This window comes from Rhinatrema bivittatum, chromosome 5, assembly GCF_901001135.1.
Source record: "Rhinatrema bivittatum chromosome 5, aRhiBiv1.1, whole genome shotgun sequence".
Taxonomy (NCBI): Eukaryota; Metazoa; Chordata; class Amphibia; order Gymnophiona; family Rhinatrematidae; genus Rhinatrema; species Rhinatrema bivittatum.
Window position 1 is genome coordinate 306,617,365 of NC_042619.1, and position 24,757 is coordinate 306,642,121.

The following is a 24,757-nucleotide window of genomic DNA, read 5'->3' on the forward strand; positions in this document are numbered from 1 at the left end:
CAATCAATCAATCAGTGGCCAGGTCTCACTGCCAGCTGTCTCTCTTGCACCGAGTGAGGGTCCTGCAGGCCCTGAACTGCTCTCTTTTTCTCCTGCACCAAGCGAAGGATCCACAGGCCCCTGTTCCCCTCTTGTTTCCGGCCCTGAGAGGGTCTTACACTGCTCTCTCTCTCTCTCTCTCCTGCACTGATTGAGGGTCCTGCAGGTCTGCACTCCTCTCTTTCTCCTGCATTGGGTGAGGCTTCTGTAGGTCCTGCATTGCTCTCTCATCTCTCAGGGTGTGTGCAGGGTTATGATTTCTGAGAACAGATGCTGCTCCACCTGACACTAACAGGCTGATGCAATATCGTGTGCTAAGCCTAGTACGCGGGGTAACAAGCGCTTGGATGTGCATTTTGGACATGCATCCATAACCCCCAATGCAATTAAGGGATCAGCGCATGCAAAACACGGGTCCAAACTCATCTAGATGGAATTTACATGTGATAAGTGCTATTAGCTATTACCCCGCGATGCAAATAAATCCCCGTGTGCCCTTGGCACACTTTTTAACCAGTCAAATTTTACACCTGCCTGGAGCAGGTGTAAAGTCTTCCCACGTGTCAAGGGCTCAACTTAAAAACAAGAACGCGATGACACTAAGTAGGAGGAATCACAGAAAAACATTAAAAAAAAATGTATCAGGTCGCACACTATACATGTACAATATACACACTCAGGGCTGTTTATATTGTGCATGCGTATTGTGCCAGTAAATTAGCTGCTGCGGGATAAAACGGATACTTATAAATTGAGCGTCCATTTTAGTAACCTGCATACACAGGGCACTTAATATTAATTTCACTGCTTCACTTACTGCTGATTGGTTCATTCACTATCACATATCAGTGAAAGGCTGTCCTGAAAGGGATTGGTCCTTTCCACTGACACTTGTCAGTGAAAAGGACCAATCAGGAACAGCCCTGCCGGGGGGGGGGGGGGGGGGGGGTGTTGGAGGGAACTCGGGCCAGGCTGTTGTGGACGCACAGCCAATTCTCCTGGGCGCCTGATGCAGAACGCTAGGGACGCAGAAATTATTAGAGATGTGCATCATTTTTTGTGTTCGTATCGTTCTTCGTTTTTCGGCTGCCATGGAAAATGTCGGGTTTTTTCGGTTCGGGTCTTTTTTTTGCGAAAAATTGATTTTTAGTTAGTGCGTGCTAACTCCCTGTTAGTGCGCGCTAATTTCCCGTTAGCGCGCACTAACAAAAACCGTTAGATTGTTAGTTTTTGTTAGCGCGCACTGACTCCCGTTAGTGCGCACTAATCAGAAAAACAAATTTTTGCAAAAAAACGGGAAAATCCCGATCTTTTTCGGGCTCCCTGAAACATGCCGAATTGGGACAATTTCGTTGAAATTTTCCAATTTGTCAAAAACGAATGCACATCTCTACAAATTATCCATTGCGTGTCCCTTTTAGCACTGCAGATCATTTGCGCATCACATCGAGTGCCCAGGAAAGTTGGATGTGCACACGTTCAAAAAAAATGTGCGTCCAGTTTGGATGTCCAATTTTTTTACGCAGACGATATTGCATCGGCCTGTAAGACATTCTCTCTCCAGGAGATCCTTCTGCCCCCTTGTGACTTCTTTTCCCTTAGTAACTTCGCTGGGATGTGTGTTGCTGTTTGATTTGTCTTTTATCTTATTTCAGATGACACTTCCTCCTCCTTGAAATTTCTTCATTGGTTACTAATCTGATTCTGAGTGAATTTTAAGATCTTGACTATTGCACATAAAGTGATACATGGTGCAGGTCCTCAGTATCGGAAAGAGAAAATAAAAGACCTATCTCCCCCAGAGAATTTTACAATCTTAGATGCTCCTCCTTTGGCAGAAGCCAATTTAGCTTTCACTAGGAAGAGGGCATTCTTTTACGTTGCTCTATATTTGTGGACCTCGCTCCCTAGAGAGCTTAGACTGATGCAGGACTATCTGAGTTTTTCTGAACAATCTAAAGCTTGTTGTTTTGTTTTGGTTTTTTTTTTAGAATGGCAGTTTTAGAATGAATTTTAATCCTTTCAGATAATGACAAATGCTGATTAATCTGATTCTTAGTATAATATCAGAATTTTAATTTATGTTTTGATATTTATTTCTTGATCTGCTATTTTGTTTGATTACATGCTTTATTGGTTTCTTTTATGCATGGCATATTATTGGAATTTTATGTTTCATTTGGATGTAAGCATCTAAGAAATTGAAATAATGAATAAATAAAGCTGTTTTTCTAGGACGCATTTTCCCTGTATCAATTCCTCCAGGCACCTCTGAGAGGTGAGCGGCTGGACAGTAACACAGTCTGAAGCTGACTGCTATTACCAGACTTGTACAAATGCAACCGTTTTCCTCCGAGCTTTCTCTTTCTGGTTTTTGGTGCTCCTCCTTCTCTTCTGTCTCTCTTTGGTTTCCCTTTTATTTCCTTTCCCACCCAGCTGGGATACGAAGGTGACCCAGTGTGGGGAAGGAGACCATCATTGTTGGGGGGGGGGGGGGGGAGTCTCCTAGGGAAGGGCAAGCTGGAGAGGCTGAAACAGTCCTGGTTTGGCTTCGTCGCATGCTGGAAGTTGTTTTCCCAGAATAAAATGTCTCCCTGCATAGGCCGGGGGGTGTCAAAATTAGGGCTGGCTCTGTCTGCTCAGGTTGCCCCGGGTGAGGTGGCCACTCGAGGTCTGCCTCTTGAAACTGGGCCACATCTCGGCTCTGTCTCCCTACCTGCCCTCCTTTTTGCTCCTTTCTTCTGTTTTTTTGTTATTCCTATGTGCCCCTGTTCTCTCTCTTTTCCTTACACCCCCCCCCCCCCTCCTCCATCCCCCTGTTGCCCTCACTATGTTTCTTTTTCCAGGCCCCGTTAATAGCTGGCCTGATTACCGTGCTGTGGGGCTCCATTCCATCTCCCCTCCCAGGCATGTTCAATTCTGCTGTTATTCTTGTATTAGAATTCCAGCCCATTAAAGCTAATTTGTTCCCCCTAATCTCCATTTATTTCTCCCTAGTTGATATTAGATTTGCCTTTCCTCCACTTTACCCTCATTTCCTCTTTGTCTTCTTAATGGCTTCACTCCCCTTCTCTCTTATTAAAGTGCTTTTTTTTCTTTTCTGCCCTTCTGCGCCATGCCGTTTCATCACCGGCACCTCCACACACAGTGGATTCAGGCGCACACACACACTCCTCTCCAAAATCACTGATCCCAAACCTGGTTTGCCTTTAACTTAACCCCTTGTCTTCTGGTTTTTTTTTTCTCTTTCTTTCTTTCTATTTAGAACCTCAGTGTCCACAGCCAGGAAATGAGACAGCGAGGGGGTGGTTGGGGGAGTTAAAAAGAGGTGGGAGGTAGGTTACTGAAGCTTGTCCGAATTCCACAGCAGGCCCAAAGATCACAAGAACTTGAAGAAGAATAGATTGTCTTTAGAAGCAGCGGCGAAAGGTCAGAGGGATCTTTCTGAAGCAACCTGGAAAAGACTTCCTGTAAAGCACACCTGGGCGCTGCATCTGTATATAGGTTCTGCCACGGACTCCCTCCCAGGGGGAAAGGCTACTTACTCACGGGCACTACTCACTCACAGGGGAGAGACAACTCACCGGCAGAAGGCAACTCACTCACAATTGCGCAGGGTCAGAGAACTCTCTCACTGACACCCCTAAAAATGCAGAGATAGACAGACATCTCTCACAGGTACTGAAAGGGATATAGAGAACTCCCTCAAAAGGCCACATAGAACAGACAATTTTCCCTCTCTCATACTGGCAAAGAATGGCAGACAACTCATAGAAACAAAAAGAAGGAGGCTAGACACTCCCTCACAGTCAGATAGACAGATATACACACAGAGGGATGGACAGCTCATAGAAACACAGACGTAGGAGGCTAGACAACTCCCTCACAGACATGCAGCTGACCGAAACACACCCAGAAGAGGAGAGACAACTCCCCTCACAGACACACACACACACATACAAGGAGAACCTAGTGGCTTCTGAGGCAGTTGGCATGCGAGTTGTCCCTACAATCATATATTGGCATGAGAAAGCTTTGGCTGTACAAGAGGCTAGCATTTCCTGGGCCTAGGCCGAGGCTGAGGCCTTGGCATCGGAACTTGGCCTCTCGACCTGGCCCTTGCATCAGGCCGGCTGTGTTGATGAGACCCCTCATGGATTGGAAACAGGGGGGACTGAGGAGGTTCTTGGCCCTGGCAATTTTTGAAGGGTGGGAGAGATGGGGTGTGGAGGGCCTGAGGAGGCCCCATTTTGTTTTGGGGTTTGTTTTTTTTTTAAATGTTTATTTCATTTCTACAAGCTACAGAAACAAAATAAAATTAAACTAAACAATACCCAGGGTATGGGGGAACCCCCAAAATCTAAAAAAAAAAAAAAGCCAAAACAACATTTTTTTCCCCCTGTACAATCCTCAGCTTTGCACTGTATAGTCATAGAGAGGTCAAGCATGAGCTACTTGGGACATCTAGACAGATAATTTTACCATCAGAAAAACAATTTCATCCACTTATGCATGATGTCAAAGTTGTCTTTTCATACCATCATAACACATGCCATGCTGGATCAATTCAAGGTCCACTGAGCCCAGCATCTTTTCTCTGTCAGTGGCCAGTCCAGGTCACAAGTGCCTGGCAGATCCCATAAAGCAGATCGATTTCCTGTTACTCACTCGCAGGGATAGCAATAGCTTTCTTTAGTCTGCCTGGCTAATAATGTTTTATTGACTTTTCCTGCAGGAACTTGTCAAAGCCTCTTTTAAACCCTGCTATGCTAGTTGCCTTGACCATGTCTTCTGGCAACAGATTCCACAGTTTGATTGTGTGCTGAGTAAAAAAGCATTTTCTACCATTTGTTTTAAATCTGCTGGTTGTTAGTTTCGTGGAGTAGCCCTTGTTTTAGTTTCTTTTGTAGGGTTGCCAACCAGCTCCAGATTTTCAGGACAGGTTGATCCAGTCCTGGTTTTACCCCATTGCATGCTGGGACTTATTCTGATTTCCCTATTGCATTCCCTCAGAAAATCAAGACTATAAGTACCTGCATGCAGGGAAGTAAAACCAGGACTGGATCAACCTGTCCTGAAAATCTGGAGCCGGTTGGCAACCCTGATTCTACACACAGAGGAAAATAACTGTCCTTTATTTATCCATTTCATCTCTCATGCCCCCTGTCAGCCATCTCTTTTCAAGGCTGAAAAGCCCTAACCTGCATAGCCTATCATAGGAGAGCAGTTCCTTTGTCACTTCTGTCACCCTCTTCTGTACTTTTTCTAGTTCCACTGTCTTTTTTGAGATGTGGCTCCCAAAACTGTATACGGTACTCAAGGTGCAGTCACACCATGGCTCGATACCCAGGCACTATGATATTTTCCATTTCATTCTCCATTCCTTTTTGGATCGTTCCTAATATTCTATTTGCCTTTTTGACCGGTGCTGTACACTGAGCCGAGGATTTCCATGTATTGTTCACAAGGACTCCAAGGTCCTTTCTGGGGTGGTGATTCCTAACACAGAGCCCTGCATCATGTACACTGAGTTGGGATTATTTTTCCCCCACGTGCATCTCTTCAGCATTAAATTTACATCTGCCCTTCAGAAGCCGAGTCTCCTGGTCTCACACGGTCCCTCTGCAGTACCTCACAATCTGCTGCTGCTTTAACAAGTTTCAATCATTTTGCATCACTTGTCATTCCCTTTTCCAGATTATTGATGAATATGCTAAACAGCACAGGTCCCAGTAGCGATCTCTGGTACTCCAACAACCCTTCACCATTCGGAAAACTGACCATTTAGTCCTACCCCTCCGTTTCCTGGCTTTTAACCAGTTACCAGTCCACAACAGGGCACTGCCTCCCGTTCCCATACATTTTTAATTGTCCTTTCTGGGGTGGTACGGAGTCTCTCACGAGGGACTTGGTCGAACACCTTCTGAAAATCCAAGTACACTACATCAACCGCTCACCTTTATCTGCATGCTTATTCCAAAACATCTAACAGATTTGTAAGGCGACTCTTCCCTTTTTCTAAAACCAGCTTGACTCTCCCCATTATGCCATGATTATTTGTCCAATAATGTTTGCTTTTAAGAATAACTTCTACTATTTTGCTTGGTACTGATGTCAGACTCAACAGTGTTTAATTTTCCAGATCACCCCGGTGCCTTTTTTTAAAAATTGGTATCACATTTAGGGTTACCAGCTATCCCGCCTTTTTTTTTTTTTTTTTTTTGGACTGTGGGATTTTTGGGGTACTGAATGGATAAGAGAGGGAGGGCTAAAATGTTTTGGAAATGTCCTGATTACAGCCCTCCAGCCGCAGCTTAGCATCCCCTTCTCCCTTGCGATTTTATTCTAGATTGTGCACTTTGATGGATAACCTATATTCAGTTTGTGTTGCACACATTTATTTTGTGTCACTTACACAGACTTCCATCCACAATTTAATCAGACACCTAGCAATTTTACAGAACAGGAGTTTGGCCCTGGGATGGTTAAAAAAAATAAATAAATCTTTTATAGAGTAAAGAAGTTTGAGAACTAGTGGTCATGATATGAGACTCTGACGGGATAGACTCAGGATTAAAGTAGAAAGGGTGATGGATGCATGGAACGACCTCCCAGAGGCAAAAACAACAACAATTCAAGAAAGCACAGAACAAGTACAGGGGATCAATAATTGCAAGAAAGTGAGGGGAAAATCAGAGATCAGTTGAGGCCTGTGGTACTGTAGCAGGAAGTAAACTGGGCAGACTAGTTGGGTCCTCCTTATCTAATGGTGGAGTGGCAATAAAAGTGGTAGGTGTGAAGATATTAAACAGCATCTTTGAGTGTTCAGAAATTTGACAGTAGAAAATTGGCAACTTTAATCATGTTAGCCATCCTTCAATCTTCAGGTATTGTGTCTGTTTTAAATGATAGATTATAGATGTCAACATGTTTGCAATTTCATGTTTGAATTCTTTTAGGACTCTGGAGTGGATACCATCTGGTCCTGGTGATTTGTCACTCTTTAGTTTATCAGTTTGTTCTATTACATCCTTGTCACAGAGATTTGTTTTAATTGCTCAGAATCATCTGAAAGAATGTTTCAGGTGAGGGTATGTTCTCAACATCCTCCATAGTAAAGACAGAGGCAAAAAATTAATTCAATATTTCTGCTATGTCCTTGTCCTCTTTGAGCATCTCTTTTACCCCTCAGTCATCAAGTAGCCCAACTGATTCCCTCACAGGGTTTTTGCTTTGAATGTACTTGAAAAAGTTTTGGGGTTTTTTTTATTTTAATTCTCTTTATTAATCTCAGCATCAGAACCAAGATATAAGAATTCTTACAAAAGATTTCTACAAATTTTCTAGCATCACAAGCCAATTTTTACCCACTTCTTCCTGACTTTGAAAAAGATTGTATTAGTAGCTTTTACTTCTCAAATTCTTTCTTGGTCTGTCTTACTGTTTTATATCTTACTTGTCAGTGCTTATGCTCTTGCCTAGTCTCTCCCCACCATTAATGAAGTTCTTTGATTCTCCTGTACCCCTGGAAGCAGCTATTTCTGAAATAGTGCTGCAAATGACATCACAAACTAATATCTGATTTGCCCACATGGGTCATAATGTTGCAAATGACATCACACACAGCAGGAACCAACCAATCTGGCAGCCAAGATTTAATGCTAAACAAAATGCAGAGTTATGCATTTAGGATGCAAAAACCCAAGGGAGAGGGACAGTATTAGGGGTGAAATTCTTCTTAGCATAAAAGAAGAGTTGGATCTAGGGGTGATAGTATCTCTGATGATCTTAAGGTAGCCAAATAGGTGAATAAAGTGATGGCAAAAGTCAAAAAGATGTTTGGCTGAATAGGGAGAGAAATGGTCACCAAAAAAAAGAAGTGGTACTGCCCCTATATAGGTCCTTGGTGAGACCTCACTTGGAATACTGTGTATAATTCTGGAGACCGCACCTTCAAAAGGATATAAACAGGATGGCGTCATTCCAGAGGGTGGCTACTAAAATAGGGACAGAATTAAAGACCTAAACATGTAGAGGAAAGGCGAGATAGGAGTGATATGATAGAGACATTTAAATACCTCCAAGGTATCCATGAACAGGAGGCAAGCCTCTTTCAACAGAATGGAGGCTCTAGAATGAGGGGTCATAGGATGATGTGAAAGGGGGCGGATTTAGGATTAATCTTAGGAAATATTTCTTTACAGAACGAGTTGTAGATGCATGGAACACGTATGTTAACTTTGGGTGTAACATTTCGGCATGCACAAAGTGCAATTACTACCCTTAACAGAAGGCATGGGGGCAACCTGCACAGAGCAGCAGTTACCACCATAAACAACTTGCTGGGCAGACTAGATGGACCACTTGATCTTTATCTGCCGTCAGTTCCCATGATACTCCCAATGGAGGTGATGGAGACAAAAAAGCATGGGATAAATCAGGGGATCTCTGATGGGGAGACAGGAATTGTAAGACTAAATTAATTGGGTGGATGGGCAATCTAGATAGGCCATACAGTGTTTTTCTGCCGTCACTTTTCTCTGTTTCTGTGTTTTCATGGCAATATTGGTCAAGGCTAGCTCCCGTAGATAGCAAGACTGAATATGCTGACGTTGGCCCAGGTTCAAGTAGAAGATGCCTTGTTGCCACTCCAGATTTTCTAATATTACACAGGGCTTGGCTGATTTTCTTTTAAAGTTACATTCTAATGCAAAAATTGCACAGAGCACCACATAGCATCCACCCCAGATCATCTCCCATGAAGATGGCCAAGGTAACCAAAAGAAACCAGTTCTGGCTGTGCTAACCTGCCCCTTTAAAACATTAACGCCACCACCTCCCAGTGCTGCCCCAGAGATTCCTCCCCCCACTACATTTTATGGAAGAATGAGGAGCTGGCTGGGGGACAGGTCTCTTCTGATTAGAAGAGATAATATGTATGGCCAGTAGGAGCCTTAAGGGGGAAAAACAGAAAAGTGAAATTAAAAGTTATAGTTTTAAGCAGAAAAAAATATAAATTTCAGAGTTGGGAATAAGTAGTGTGGTTGCCATGTTAGTCCACTTGGACTAATAATCACATTTTGTTTTGATGAGGTTTTCTCTTACTGAAGAAACTACAAGTAAATGCCATGCTAGCTTTTACTTTTCAGTGTTCTGCCAGGATTCAGAGATTGTGGAAAGGCTTGACCTGTCCCATAGCTCTACCTGATTTCTCTCAGGGTGGTCAGAAAGGGTCCAAGCTATCCCCATGCTGCTCTTGACTTCTCTCAGGGTGAGCTTGGCAAGGGTTCAGGATGCTCCCTGATTTCTCTTAGAGTGAGCTCAGCGAGGGTCTGGCCTATCCCAAAGCTGCCCCTGGTTTCTCTCAGGGAGAGTGGAGAGAGACTTCAGCCCATAGACATAGTTTGGGGGCAGAAGTATTGGGGAAGTGCACCTCTAAATGCTCTGGGTGCCGATTCGGTCCCTCCATCCCCCAACAATATGATCCTCCCTATCCCGTTTCTTTGTGTATCAGAGTGAGTGCAAGTACTGATGAGTCCGTGTGTGGGCAAGTGGTATGGTATCAGTGTCTCTGTGTGTATGCAGCTGTCTCAGTATGTGGTTGTGTGTGTGTGTGGAGGTTAACTATTTCTGTTCCTACATAAGAATAGTTATACATACTGTTGACTGTGTATGTATCAGTGACAGTGTGGGTGTGCGTGTTTGTGTACTGGTGAGTTTGTATATTTGGTTGTGTGGGGAAAGGAGTGAAGCGTCTGTGTCGGTAATTCTGAATGTGTGAGCTGAGAGTGCATGTCTGTGTGTATTGGTGAGTCTATGTACATGACTGGATCTGAGTGTAACCAGGCATATGAGTCATATGTGTGTGTTTTGGAGAATTTATGTCTGGGTGTCAGTGTGTATTAAAAACAGGTTATTTAATCATTTTCCAAGACTATAAGTAGAAACCCCTCCCATTATTTGAGATATTTTACCTAATGATCTGTAATTGCGAAAACATGATACTGCAAAATCTCAAAGCAAACAAAAAGTCCTCTATGGTACAGCTTACATCAAGTGAAACTCACAGGCTCTGTGCTAGGAACGGGGACATTTGTTCCGGTGCAGAACCCTGGCTGTCCCAGGACACGTGATACATGGTTCTACGGAGTCTCGGGCAGTAAATCCACACTTCCCTGGGGGGTCAGTGCACTGTCCTGAGAACAATGCTCAGAGCTAGAGGCCTGCAGCGCTAGGGTGAGGACAGGGTTACCTGGGACACATAAATCAGAACAGTCCCCTAAATTCACATTTTCACACACTCGGTGGCTGTAGACCAAACTTTTATTTATTTTGACATCTGGATTACCTCCTCTACACACAACCTCAAGGTGATTTATAATCATCATGAACATGGAATAGAAAGCTCAGGACACTTCCTACAGCTTTTGTCATTAGTACAGCCATTGCCTATCCATGAAACCTGATTGTCTGATTACATCAGTTACAAAAGAATCACATCCCTAGCGTTCTGCTCCATTCTCATTCTGCAGTAACTGAATGTGAAAGGCAGATTTTAACCATTATAGAAAGCAGATGTGAGCTGAAAATCACAGGAAAGCAACACTCAGACAGTAACTGATGAAATCATGTTTACAGAGCAGCTTTTATCATCCATGCCTCTATAGGATACTTTCAGCTTCCATAGATCCCTGCAAGCAGCCATGTTTGTTAGAACATCACTGGTGATATCACATGTCCACACTGGTACCCAATTGGTCCATTTGGTGTGTGTGGGTTTGATGTCATTCCTGATACTTTTGTTCATGTCTGCTCCAAGGAATGGCTTAGCAGTAACATCTGCGAATGATTTTGGGTGACTCTTTGTACTTCTGAAACATTACACAGTTTACAGAGGGTAACATTTACTTCAAACCTTGCTGCTGTGTTTAAACTTCCCCTTTCCAAACGTAACCTTTAGTTGTTCCCGGAACATACATACCGTTTTCAAACGTGTCCCGATGTACCGACCCAAACAGTCTAATATCTGCAATAAAGACCCCAATTAAAAACACGGAAAGAGTATTCTCCAAGCTAAGCTAAAACATGTTAAGAAAAATAAAAGCTATGAACACCCCCGCCACCCCCCCCCCCTGAAAAATCACCCATAGAGGGGGTCACAATAGTCTTCCACAGCACCTACTGTGCAAATTCTATCCCCAAACATAAGCTTGAGAAACCGGACATGCAGCCATCTTCAGGATGGAAACTCAACCGTATTAATTTAAGTATCAGCAAAGTTCACTCAGGTGAGAAGTGGGGGGGTGACAGTTGCAGATGTTGCCATGTTTATAAAATGGATCAGAAGTGAGAGAACATGATGTGATCTCACTGTATCCCAAGAGGAATCTAGTCCTGAGTCCCCAGCCCTGCTCTGTCTGAACTCAGAACATGTCTCTTCGTTTAGTCCCCTTACCATGCTCCTCCTTTATATCTCTGTGCGTAGAGACACACACAGATAGCGATAGGTATACAATAGAGATACCGAGACAGTTAGCTGGACCAAGACATAGCTGAAATGTCTGTATTGTAAGAGAATGTCACACATCAAATCATTCCACAAAGCCTCTTTTTTTTTTTTATCATTCTTGAGCTTCCTATGTATTTACAACTTCAAAAGTTTACCAAATACAACATTATTATCAAAAAAGGTTAGAGCATCCGTGCATGATGATACAGGATTTCCTCTTTTACTGACCTCTGTAACAAGTATTGAGTGTATTAATGTGCAAGGAAAGCTTGCAGTGCTGTGGCCTGTGCTGTACCTGTTCTTGGAGGGGCAGTGTGTGTGTGTGTGGGAAGCCTGCACTGCTACTGTTCAAGATGTCCCTTTTCAGTGGTAGGAGAAGTGTGTGTGTGTATGTATGTAGGAAGCTTGCACTGTGGCTGCCTATACTGTATCTCTTCTGTGGTGGGGCAATGTGTGTGAAGCTTGCATGGTAGCTGCCTGAACTATACCTGTTCTTGGTGGGGCAGTGTGTGTGTGTGTGTGTGTGTGTGTGTGAGGGAAGCCTGTACTGTATCTCTTCTGTGGTGGAGCAGTGTGTGTGTGTATGTATGAGAGAGAGAATCTGGCACTGCTAATGCTGTACGTGTTTTGAAGTCCGGTTGCATGCATGAGGGTCAAACTTGCACTGCCTCTGCCTCCCCACTCGCCCATTTCCAGTTGTACCTGCTGTGTGATGAGCAGTGTTTAGAAATTTGAGGTGAGCATCAGAACTGCCTGAAACTGGTTCCACTACCAGAGGTCCCATCCCTGACATTCCTTCATCCCTGTCCGATGCCTGGTGATGGATAAAGTCACTGGTGCTTCTCTGTACAGCCCTGGCAGGTCCCCCTGTCTCTGCAAAGCATGCCCCATCCTGTCCTGCTGGTCAATGAGACAGAAACTGAGATCATTTAAGTAAAAATAAATATCTCACACACAGTGAAGCAGATATGGAGGGGAGGGCTCTCCTGCCGCACTGAGTTTGCCCTTGCCCCGTCTTGAACTTCCAGGGATGCGAGAGTTGGTAGCTTTCCCTGCCGTGGTACTTGTGGGTGGTTAAAGACCTTTCTCCCCCATCCTGCCTGCCAGCTGCCCCTGCAGACCCTCCCTCCTGCACCTCCACCAGCCCTCCCCATGTAAGCTTCAGAGGCCTTTGGGTCGTATTCAGTAAAGATAGTTTCCATAGGCAGAGAATGGGGGTAAGGCCTTTTTGAATAAGACGCTCAGTATATTTTTCACCGAAGCCTTTTAAAAAGGCATTAAAAATGTATCTTTTCTCATTGGCTGACAGCCATGGGTGTCCCCAGGGCAGTGAATCTTTGGGGGGTTTATCCCCTTTAAATGTCTCTTTTTGGTATAACTTTTATTTTTATGACTTTATGTATCAAGTGTAAGCCGCCATGAATTGTATCATAACGTGCGGGTCATACATTTTTTTTAAATAAATAAAAATAGTGAATCTTAATGTAGATAAAAGATGTCAGACATACAGCACTAGGAATAAAGAGGGCTCGGCTTCTTATGAAGCCTGCGATATCTCTTAGGCCAGGCCGAAGCCTTGACGATGCTGCAGTGCTGCTCTGAAACCTGCGCTGAGCCAACCTGTGTTACTTTCATAGGGGCAAGTTTCACAGACCTGCTTTTACTCTGATTTTTTTGGGTTGCACATTTTAGCGGCCACATTGGGGCTGGAGAAATCTGGACTCTTCAGAAAAGATATCGAGGTCCATACGTTTTCAAGGCCATGCATCTCCCTTCCTCAGATGACATGTCTGTCTGCGTGTACATACGTATTTATCTGTGTTTTTATCTGTCTATCTAGTAGATGAGCAGGGATGAAGCCTTCCTTGGGCTGCCATGTTTTAAGAGACAAACCTTCCAGGCTAAGGCAGTCCCTGCCACCACTGGAGAGAAGACCCTTCAGAGTCTAAAGAGCTTGCATGTAAACCTCTTCTCAGCCTCAGAACAGAAGTGCCCTTTACCAGCTCCTTTACCTCTGGCCTTTTCAGCCAGCCCCCTGCTCCTGCAGTCTCCTCTGCTAATTTTATCTGCACTTTGCTGGAGTCTCCTCCAGCATTTACGGATCTGCATTTTGCAGGCGTATCCTCTGATATTTTCAGTCCCCGAGTCTGGCATTTTGCCGGTGTCTCCTCCAGCATTTTCAGCCCTGGGTTCTGTATTTCGCTGGAGTCTCCTCTGGTAATTTCAATTCCTGCCTTCTGCATTTTTTGCTGCAGACTCCCCGCATTGTCACCTCCTGCGAGTCCACGTGATATGTTGGGCATCGCCAATAAAATCTACTAATCCATAGTGAAAAAGAAACCATTTAAAAATTCCTTATAAAAAAAAAAAAAAGTCTCCAGCACAGCTCTAACAGCCCCTGGAAGGATATTAAGAGTCTAATTTCTGGCTTGTCTTTAGAGGACTTTTAAAAAGTAATCGTACACAAATGTATGATTCCTTAATATAAACAATATCTAGGACACTGATCACCGATTGGATTACTTTTGCAAAGAAGAGGACAAGAAAAGAAAAAAAATCTATATTAGAGAGTTCATTAACAGCTATGCAGATGACTCCCTGTGACCAGGGACAGGCCGAGCCAGTCTTGGTTTTACCCTCATTGTAATTCCTGCCAAGGGTGTTGGAACCTTTATAAAAACTGGGGGGGCAAAGACCAGAGGGTAATGAACAGGCATGGGCAGGACTCGCCATGATGTCATCATGTCTCACGGCTCACTCCTCCCCACAGAACCTCAGGGCACCCCCCTTCTCTCTCTTGTCCCCTGCACCCTCCCCCCCCCCCCCCAGACCTCATCATGCCTCATGGTTCCCCTTCGACGCTCTCCTCCCCCCGTACTTCATGGCTCCTGTAACTCTGCAGCAGGGCCCCGGTGGCAGTGAGCAGCGGGCAGCGGGCCTCAGAGTCCACGCACGCTCACAGGCCCTGCCTCCCGCATGGGGACCTCGTACGTGGGTTCAGAGTCCCCCCCCCCCCTGCTACCAGCGCTGCCGGGCCCACTGCACCTCCTTTCAGGAGCCATGGGCTCCTGGGGAGAGGCAGTGACAACCCGCCCTGGTGTCAGAGTTGCCAACTCATGAAAATGCTCTTTACTGACCCTCTGTCCGATTTTTACCGACACTGCATTTTTTTTTTTGTAATTTTTGTTATGGACACAGATTTTACTGTGGCCATGTTGCGCCCGGCTGGACTTGCTATGCCGAGATTCACCCCCTTTGGGTCCCGAGGCGCAGTTCTCCCAATCCCGAGCCCACAGCGGCAGAGACAACGTGAAATTATTTTCATGGACATGTGGCTTTTTCGGTTTGTTATTTTTTTTTACTGACAGTTGGCCGCCCTGGCGGGTGTGAGAGGAGGAGGTGATAGTTTGGGGGGAAGGTAAGACTGTGGTAAGTTTGGGGGGGGAGGCAGGGAGTAGAGGGCCCTGGTCCGCTGGCCCTTCCTGCTTCCACGCCACTGGTTTCGTAAGAAGCTCTGTCTGACCTTCCTTCTTTCTAATCAGAGGGCCAGATTAAGGCGCACTGGACAGGACGGCAGAGCTCTGCGGTAAAGGCAAGAAAAGTTGTGAGGGAGTCGCAAGTGAAAGGCAAAATGTGCATTGCAAGGTTGTGGGATGCTCGCGCAGCCGCTGCCCGTGCTGGGACAACGGTGGGAGGGGGTGCGGGGTGGAGTCGCTGGCACGGCCGCTGCCTGTGCTGTATCTGTTCTGTGGTGGGGCAGTGTGTGCGTGCATATGAGTGTGCGTGTGTATATGTGCGCGTGTGTGTGTGTGTGCATATGTGTGTTTGTATATGTGCGCGTGTGTGTGTGTGTGCATATGTGTGTTTGTATATGTGCGCGTGTGTGTGTGTGTGCATATGTGTGTTTGTATATGTGCATGTGTATATGTGTATATGTGTGTGTGTGCATATGAGTGTGCGTGTGTATATGTGCGAGTGTGTGTGTGTGTGCATATGTGTGTTTGTATATGTGCGAGTGTGTGTGTGTGCCTGTGTGTGTGTGCATATGTGTGTGTGTGTATGTGTGCATGTGTGCTGGGGGGTGGGGCGTGGAGAAGCTTGCACAGCCATTACCTGTGCTGCCCCTGTTCTCTGATGCGATATATGTATGCCCGTGAGGTACCAATAAAAAGGTCAAATCCATATATATATATATATATATATATATATATATATATATATATATATATATATATATATATATATATATATATATATATATATATATATATATATATATATATATATATATATACACGGGATCTTTGAGGGTCTCACAGGTCCTGTCTTCAGATGTTTCTGCAGCTCTGAGAGAGATCTTCTGTGAGAAGGAATTTAGTTTCCATAAGTTCATGGACACTAACATCTCTGTATAATTCTCTCTGTTATCCGACCTACAAATTGTCCTGCCTTAAACAAGTGATGAAATTGCCTCACAAATGGTGAATCCACCAGCTAAAGACAACTGGCGCAGTATCTTTTAGAGCCTCAGCTGAAAAACAGAACAGGAAAGTCCAGGCTTCTTCACGTAAATCATTCACACAGATTTACTGCCTGATCTGCACAGACACACACATCCCCCCCCCCCCCCCCCCATCCATTTATTTTATTTTAAACACACACTTCTGATTGCATTCGAAGTGGGGTACAGGGGATACATGCAGGAGGGGGTCCGTGGCCTGGAGCACTGGCACCCCCAGTTCATACCAGGCCATGGGCGGCTGCCCATCCCACCCACCCCTTCCGAGGGCCCTGCATAGGAGACACACATCACACCACACATACATAAAGCATGCACACACACACACAAAAATAAAAACACACACAGGTGGACGTGCCCACGCAAACCGCAGTGCCCAGCACGCAGAAAAACACAGAGGCCTATTTTCACGCTGTCTTACACGGCGACTTGTTTTCCGTACCCCATGACTCTGAGTCAGCGAGTGACGCTCCCCCTTTATTGTACTCAGGGGCTGCTCTGCAGGGCACCTGGGGAACATTTTGTCCAGAGCCTAGGAACCCTGGTGCCAGACCCGCCACACCTCTCACATAACTTCACCCAGGGAAGGACTGCGTCACACTAACACAAACACAGGCACCCGTCACATGACGGTCTCGGGCACTCAGTTCCAGTAAACTGCAGGGGTCCCGGAGAAAACTGGATTGGTTCTTTTTTTTTTTTCTTCTTTTTCTTTTAAATCGGTGCAGCCTGAGAAATATTCAGAGTCGTTACAGGGCTAGGAGGTTTCCGGACCCCCACAGGCCCCTCCTTCAGATGTTCACGTGGCCCGGCAAGCTCGCACCCGACACCTTTGGATCATTCTTCTCCTGGTCTCAGAACCGACAAATTCCTGACAGGAAGGGCTAGCCCGGGGGCCCCTTTCTCACAGGCATGGTAGCACTGGATGTATTTTACTGCCGGCAATCCTTGGGGGGAGGGGGGGATTTTCAAGACTGTGCATTTCGATGGAACGTGCAAAGGTGCTTTCAGGCCGCAGGCTTTGCACCAGCCCTCAAAGGGAATGCAAGTACGCACTTTTCCCTCTGAAGGCTGCCAAGACCCTGCCCCCGCGCTTTCCTGCAGATACGTTCCCCCCCCCCCCCCCGAAGATCGCAGGAGGCATTGGAGCATTCCCCGCCCTAATCCCCACCTCCACTCAGCACGGGGGGGGGGGGGGGGGAAAGAGGGGGCCATTGCGGCAGAACATCATTGCGGATGGCGTCGGCAGGTTTCCCAAAGCCCTTTCACCAAGCTCAACGGCTATTTCCAATGGGTAAATGGTTTCTGAAAATTGTGCTCTCGGGACACCTGGCTTTGCACTCTGACTGGCGTCACCCTGGTCTTAAGGGAATGTAATATCGGTGCAAGCAAAACACCAATGCAGAAAACAAGGCCACGGAGAGAACAGAGACAGCATCACCCATTTTTAAAGCCGTCTTGCTATTGGCTAGTGCTTCATGACTTCTTATTGTGTGGGTTTCCCCTGCCTGCCCTCTCTCTCTCTTCTCTCTATTGCCCCTGTTCTTCCCCTGCCTGCCCCCTCTCTCCTCAGCAGCTGCTGTATCACTGCTTACTGGGAGGAGAGGGACCGGCCTAGTGTTTGGAGCAATGGACGGAAGAGCAGGGTTCACTCGCTACATCTCCCACTGACATTCCCTGTCACGGCGGGACAAATCACTTTATCTCACTGCCTCAGATACCGACTTAGACCGTAAGCTCTTTGGAGCATGGAATTATCCTAAACAAACAAAATACCTGGAATACTTATCAGCTTTGCACAGTAGCGCTGTAACTCCAAGCATTATTCCTGCCCCCCACCCCCCAACACTACATTCACAGATGATGTACACGGGAGTGAAAGAGAGGACTGGGGCTGGAGAAAAGGCTAATTCTGACCCCAGTAGGTGAGGGGCAGTTAAGTCCAGCCAGCGATAGAGGGAGATCGGCCCTCAGCTGTAGCTGGATTGTGAGCTGGGGCAGAAAGAGCGAAGGGAACAGTGTGAGCGATGAACAGAAGTCCAGCAAGGTAAGCAGGAGAAAGCCCACGGAACAAACAGAAGGATTCAGATGAAGCCAAGGGTGTCCAGAAACAAAGCCAGAACAGAAAAAGAAAAAAAAATAAAATAAAATAAAAGTGGAATACTCCTTTCTATCGCTCTGGATGGCTTTTCTCGAGCGAGGCGAAATATTTTGCCAGCCTGCTGGTATCCCCCTCCTAATGCAGCCATCGCCCAGCGGGTCGGCCTCCGAAGGACTGACAGATCTGCAGACCCACAGCCGACAGACAGACAGACAGCTAGGGGGTCACGTCGTTTTGTTTTTAAAGGAAAGGAGCACCAGTGGTGAAAACCAGTGGCAAGGATATGGCAAACATTGGTCCCCACCTTTCTCCCACTTCCTGGTCTAACAGAAAGAAGTGACACGTAACGGCCTCTTGGAAAATTGCTGACCTCTCAAGTGCTGCCCATTCCTTTCAGGATTTCTTCTCTTCTCTCTTTCTTGCTCGTTCATGCCCACATTACTTTTTCTTTCTCCCGTTACTCTTTCTTGCCTTTTCTGTTTCTAGCTTTCTCTTTTTCTTTCCTTGTTTTTAACTATTTTTTTCTTTTCTGTTTTTTCCTTCTTTTTCTCTTCTTTATTATTCACGTTCATTCTTTGTCCATCCCTTTTCCTAATTTTTCTTCCTTCCCTGTATTTGTTTCTACCTTACTTTCTCTTTTCTCTGTTACTTTTTCCTTTATTTCTTTGTTTCATTCCTCTCTCCTTCACTTTTTTCTCTTTTCTTTTCTCTGTTTTCCTTTTCTCTTTCTTCCCCATTTCTCCCTTTCACATCCTAGCTTTCTTTTTCTCCTCCTTTTTTCTCCATTTCTCTCTTTCTGACTTTCTCCACAGAAACAGTCCTCAAACATTTCTGCTTCTTTGCTTTTTAAGAAGAACCTGTCTCATGTGCTCAGTAAGAGCCGAGTCGCTTCATCTTCAGAAAAGAGTCTGCAATGGCAGCCTCGGTGTTCAGGGGCCTTTACACTAGGCGGCGGCAGATTTAGGAATCCCAGAGTTTCAGTCAGTGGTAAAATGCTGGATGTCATGCTCCCCAAGCCCTCCAAAAAGAAGAATGTGGCCCCTCTCTGGCATCCAAAATGCACCCCTTTCTCCTTCCGTTTTGGGGGCCTTATCGTTCTGATTTTCAAGAAGTGTGAGCACTTTTACTGGACCAACATGAGATGGGACTCATCCACGGACGTTACAGGGGAGCTTCTGAGACCACGTCGGAGTGTGGCATCTGAAGGTGGTCTCGAAAGCTTCGGTGCATCATCATCATCATCATCTGTGGCTAATTCCTGTCCTGCCCCAGTGCCACAGCTCACAGAGAACTCCTTGTCCTTCAGGCCCAGCGCGGCCAGGAGCCACCCCCTCTGTCTTCCGATAACATTACGAAGGCTTCTTGCCTTCACTTGCACAGATAGAAAAGCAGAAAGAATGAGAGTTCAGCCCATGAATGTCCCAGCTTTATTTTAAATGTTGTCCACCCAAACTACTCAAAAGATGTTTTTTTCTTCCCAGACCTTCCACGGTCCTATGAAAATAACAGTTCCCTCCTTCCCTCGCCATTAGCACCTGCAAAGCAGTTAAAAGCAGAATGCTCTCTGATCTGACAGGCCTCTAACCTACTGCTTTCTCTAGTGTTGAAAATAAAGTCCATAACGAAACGAAACAAGGGAAAGATCTTTAGGCTGATCATGGGCAGAAGAAACAGTGTTCATTTTTCACACTGAATTCAAGGTGGGTCCAACTATAAATCGGGAGAAACGCTACTTGATCTGTAATTTTCTGGTGGAATTGTGATCAAGAATTGCCCTAGCCATGTTCAGAATAAAATATCACCTGCTTGATATATGTTTGGTGCTTCTGGAATAACCAGGTAGGCGATGAATGCTTGCAAGAAGAAAAAAACACAGAACAGGGAAGCTCAGTCCCAAGCTAACATTTAAAAAAAAAAAAAAAAGCTTAAAAAATCTTATTATGTACGGGATGAGTCTGCAACAATTATAGATACCGCTTTATTTGATGTGAGTGTGGCTTGCACTAGTTACTCTGGTTGGGAGAGGCAAGAAGCTTCACTTTCACAGAATAATAAAAATAATACAAATTAGGGGATTTTTAGCCTTCCTTCCCAAATGATGCTCAAAGCAGCTGACAGCATTTATTAGAAGTCAGATACAAGCTTGAAAAGCTCTTGCTCTGTACAAGTGCTGGAAATCATATTAGTTAAGAGAGTTTTAAAAAAATATGCAATAAGGAATTTTTTGGTTTTTTTACAGAGGCACTGAATAAGTAAATCTCTTAAATATCAAACACATCTTAATAAGAATGTAAGACTGCCTTCAATCCAGCTGAAAATTCAGTGTACAAGAGGGTGGGATTCCAGTAACGCTAAGTGAACTTTTCTCAGTGATACGGAAACCATGATATTATTATGACTCCTGTCCCAATAGTTACATTTTTTTTTTTAAAATAAAAAGACAAATAAATGAAGTTGCTTGTGTGTGAGACATGACAGCCCATGGAGTTATTGGATAAACATTTTAAGACAGATTAAAAAAAAATGCCTATTTTGCACCACTTTTTTCTTTACTTTTCAGCATTTGATCAATTTCATTTTTTTTTTTGTTAATGTAGTACTAGCGACATGTATATTTGATTAAAAAAGAGGCTTTGATTTACCTGATGAGGACGGCACAAATAGGGCCAGATGTACTAAACATTTTCCTTATGATGCAAAATGGGAGAAGAGACTTTAGTGCCTCTGGCCTGTAGGTATTGTCCAATTTAAAACATTTTTGTCCTGCTCTGCTGACATTTTTTGCGGTTGGCATTTTCCGAAACCTGACTGCAACTTGTTCGTTTGAGTCTCCTTCCCACCCATTCCCATGGACTGGCTCGGCAATTGCACGACTTTATTCTAAAACCCATCTCACTTCAAAAGCCTGCACTAGACAGGTTTATTTTCATGTTCTTGACCTCCCACCCCCCCGTCCATTTATAATAAAACCAAACAGGGATTTTTTTTTCCCCCTTTTCCTCCAAACTGAAGCTTTAAGCCGAATGAGTTGCCTCAAGTCCACTATGACCCAAGTCATTCAAAAGCAAACTGGCGTTTTGTTTGTGTGCCAAAGATCGATATTAACGGGGTATCGGAGGGTCTGATTACAATGGTCTGTCTTTCTGAGGCATAAGCACTGTTTAATAAGCCTCAGTATTCATTTGTGAATTACTGCTTCAGTTTAGTCTCCCTTCTGGTTTGTTTTATCTTGTACGTGTGTGTGTGTATGTATGTATATATGTATGTATGTATGTATGTGTGTGTGTGTGTATGTATGTATGTGTATGTATGTATGTATATATACACATACACACACAAAACAAAGTGATTTCACATACATTGTATATGAAACAAGATTTCACATAATGTCTTTGTCTGTATACAAATATATATTTACATCATTCATGTGCATTGATTCATGCCTTTGGTCTAATAAACTTGGATGTAGATTCACTTAGTTCACAGCCAGACTTCAGATAAGCATTATACCTGCATTTGGAGAAATGGCCAGCCCTCATTTTAGCAACCCCCCTTTTTCAGTAAATAAGAAGATCTTCTCCACCAAAATAATCCCTGTAATAATTTTCCAGCAGTCACACCCTGCTAAATAAACCTTCTGTAGAACAAATACATGTTTGTGCTATTTGTTATGCAGAGAGCGCACTATTTGGAGAATAAAGTACTTACTTTTTATTTCAACTCTCTCTAGCTCTCTGTCTTTCTCTCTCTCTCTCCCCCTCAAAACAACCCCAACAATTCCTTTGACTGATTTACACCTAATGTTCTCTTTACCATTCTAGGTCATTTATATATTGTTAAAATGGACATGTTGCAAGGTGACATCTTAAAATTAATTAACCCCCTCCAAATGGAGTGTAGCTTAAGATTCACGGCCAGATAATAAAAAATGCCTGTTCAAAGTAGAGAAACAAAATAAATTCCTCCGAAGTGCCATCAAAAAACGTGTCAGTCAGAGAAAAAATGACCCCTCCATCCATCTACAGGGCAATTAAAGTGACAAAGGCTGAAAAGATACTTATCTGCAAACTAATTCAGGAGGTAGCTAAATTATCTCCTAATTAACTTTCATTAAGGACCTTTTTTTTTGGTGGGGGGTGAGGAATCCAACTGTCTAAAAACAACAACAAAAAACAACCCCCACTCCCTCAAAAAGAAATGAATAATGTCCACTCACATCAGAGGGAAGCAGAAGAATAAACTATCTTTAAGACTTTTCTTCAATAACTCAATCAATTGTTGACTAAAGCAAGAAGCTCCAATAATTATTATCCTTAAAGTAAGATCGTTTTATTTCAAGTGGTTTTCAAAATAACTCGATCCATCTCTCCCCACGCAGCCTATTTAAGTAATCGAAAAATATGATTCAATGGTTGCAGTTTTTCCCCACCAGGATTTATTTTTCTTGTAACAAAACAAAACAAAACAAAAAAATAGCCTTCAAATAAAAGAGCTAAAGTATTTCTGAAAAAAAATATGCAATAAGAATTAATCAAAAGAATTTCTGTACACCTAGTAAAAATGCAATCTGGGGGTCTAATCTAGTGAGTTGTGATTTAATAGCAAGGAGTTGAAATCGAGTTAATTAAAATAAAAACATATTGTGCTCGTTTTGAGCTGTTTGTGCTTGGATGCCGCAAAAGTGCTTGAACGCGACTCCTAATTAATTTTCCAGCAGATGTGTTTATATATTTTTTGTTTTGTTGTTCTGGTGTTTTTATTTGTTTTTATTTATTTTTTTTACGAATGCTCTTGAGAGTGTTTGTTTAAAACGGAGAAAACTAGAAGGGGTGTTGGAGAAATTGCTCACATTGAAAAAAAATAAAATGTGCCACAATTGCCGCTTTTGAGACTGGGAAGCACCTGTTTTAACACAAAACCCACCCGCTCCCGGGTCAACGGGTCACTTGGGCAAAGAGTCGCGGGTTCAATCCTTCATTTAATAAGAAACACAATCGGATTGCCCTTGGAATGACTTATTTCATTTTTATTTTTTTTTTAAATCGGGGCAAGATCAGGGCGGGATAGAAGAGAAATCTGAAAGGGAGAGGCTTCACCTGGGGGGAGAAGCCGTTTTCAGGTCTTGCGGCAGATTAGAAGCGATTATTATTATCATGGGAGCCTAGGAAGGGCAAGCCCGTCGCTCGACGTCCGTTTGTCCGTCTATGGAACGGAATAAATATCGGCAACGCGCAAACAATTTAGCAGACAAGAAGAGAATAGGGTGGGTGGGAGAGGCGAGCCTCCTTGGAGGGAGAAAAGAAGGGAGTCCGAAATAAGCAGAAATTACCAAGACAGAAACAGGGAAAAGATAGACTGGCGGACAGACAGAGAGAGAGAGAGAGATCGGGACTGGGCAGTAGGGTCCGAGTGCGGGCTCTCACTCATCTACCAACATTTAAGCACTAAATGACTGCTCATTTTTTACCTTAAGTGCACAGACTCACTTGCCCAGAAGCCCACACGGTATTTCTTGATTAATTGTTTTTTAGGTCTATAACCAACCCCATCCCTTCTCTAGCTTTTGCTGCCTAGTATATAATTTTGCACCCCAAACCTTCAGAGCTGGAATATGTAAATAAGTGTGCTTGGGAATTATATATATTCTAATTATATACATTTACGCACACACACATACGTGCATGCATCCACACAGCCTGCAAATCCGGGGCTCCATACGGTGCACTCCACGCCTAGTCAGTCGCAGTCATTTATATCCGGGTGCAGGGGTGCCCTGGTTTTTGTGTTTATTTCTCAGATGAGTTTTCTCCTGCCAAGCGCAGAAACAAGTTCCGATGGACAGAAAGTATTGTAGTTTGGAATTTCACTGATCCAATTTTACAACGTTAAGAGAAAAGCAGCACAAATAGTGAGTCTGCTCTTTATTGGATTTATACGGCAGATAAGGAATTTTTATCTCCAACTCTGAGTAATATATTTAAATATAGTCTACACCTGCATATTTTGCAGACATGCATATTATAACTATTTTTCTCCCTCTATATATAGATAGTGAACTTTGATGTTAAACTATTAGAAATAAACATATAAACAGATATAAATATAGATATAAATAAACAGATATTGGATGTGTGTGTCATATTATATATATATAATATATTGGATGTGTGTGTATCTATATATATAATTCACAAGCACACATGTATACATATTCCAGCTCTGAATTTTTACACACACACACACACAGACAGATCAATGTGTTAACATCTAGATAAATAGAGAGATTAGATGACACTCAATTCAGGCCTTGACCCTACTTTATTATAACAAATGTTTCGTTTACAGAGTGGACTTCATATGCGCCTCAAATTAATTTGAAATATTGATTTTGTCTCAGCTTGGTGCCTGGGATCAATAGGAGTGTAACTCTCTCTCTCTCTCTCTCTCTGTAAATTCACTTTTCTCTCCACTCCGAGGTCTATACATCACCCGGGGGATCGGCGCACTAATCCGCCAATTAATGGCCTCAGACGGACAGAAAGCTGGTGTTGGGAAAACAAACGTGTGGGAAACTCTTTCAACCTCATTC

General features: G+C 43.9%; 1 protein-coding gene across 12 annotated transcripts in view; it reads right to left on the bottom strand.

Moving 5' to 3' along the window:
* Positions 1–24,757, bottom strand: part of PAX8 (paired box 8) — a 103,893-nt gene that overhangs the window by 66,743 nt on the left and 12,393 nt on the right. For 11 of the 12 annotated variants that reach the window (XM_029604260.1, XM_029604254.1, XM_029604253.1 and 8 more), the window contains exon 3: positions 11,021–11,065. The exons of the other annotated variant lie outside the window; for it this stretch is intronic. In XM_029604260.1, coding sequence (XP_029460120.1) covers positions 11,021–11,065 — 45 coding nt within the window. The remainder of the gene's footprint in view (positions 1–11,020; positions 11,066–24,757) is intronic. 12 annotated transcript variants of the gene reach the window in all.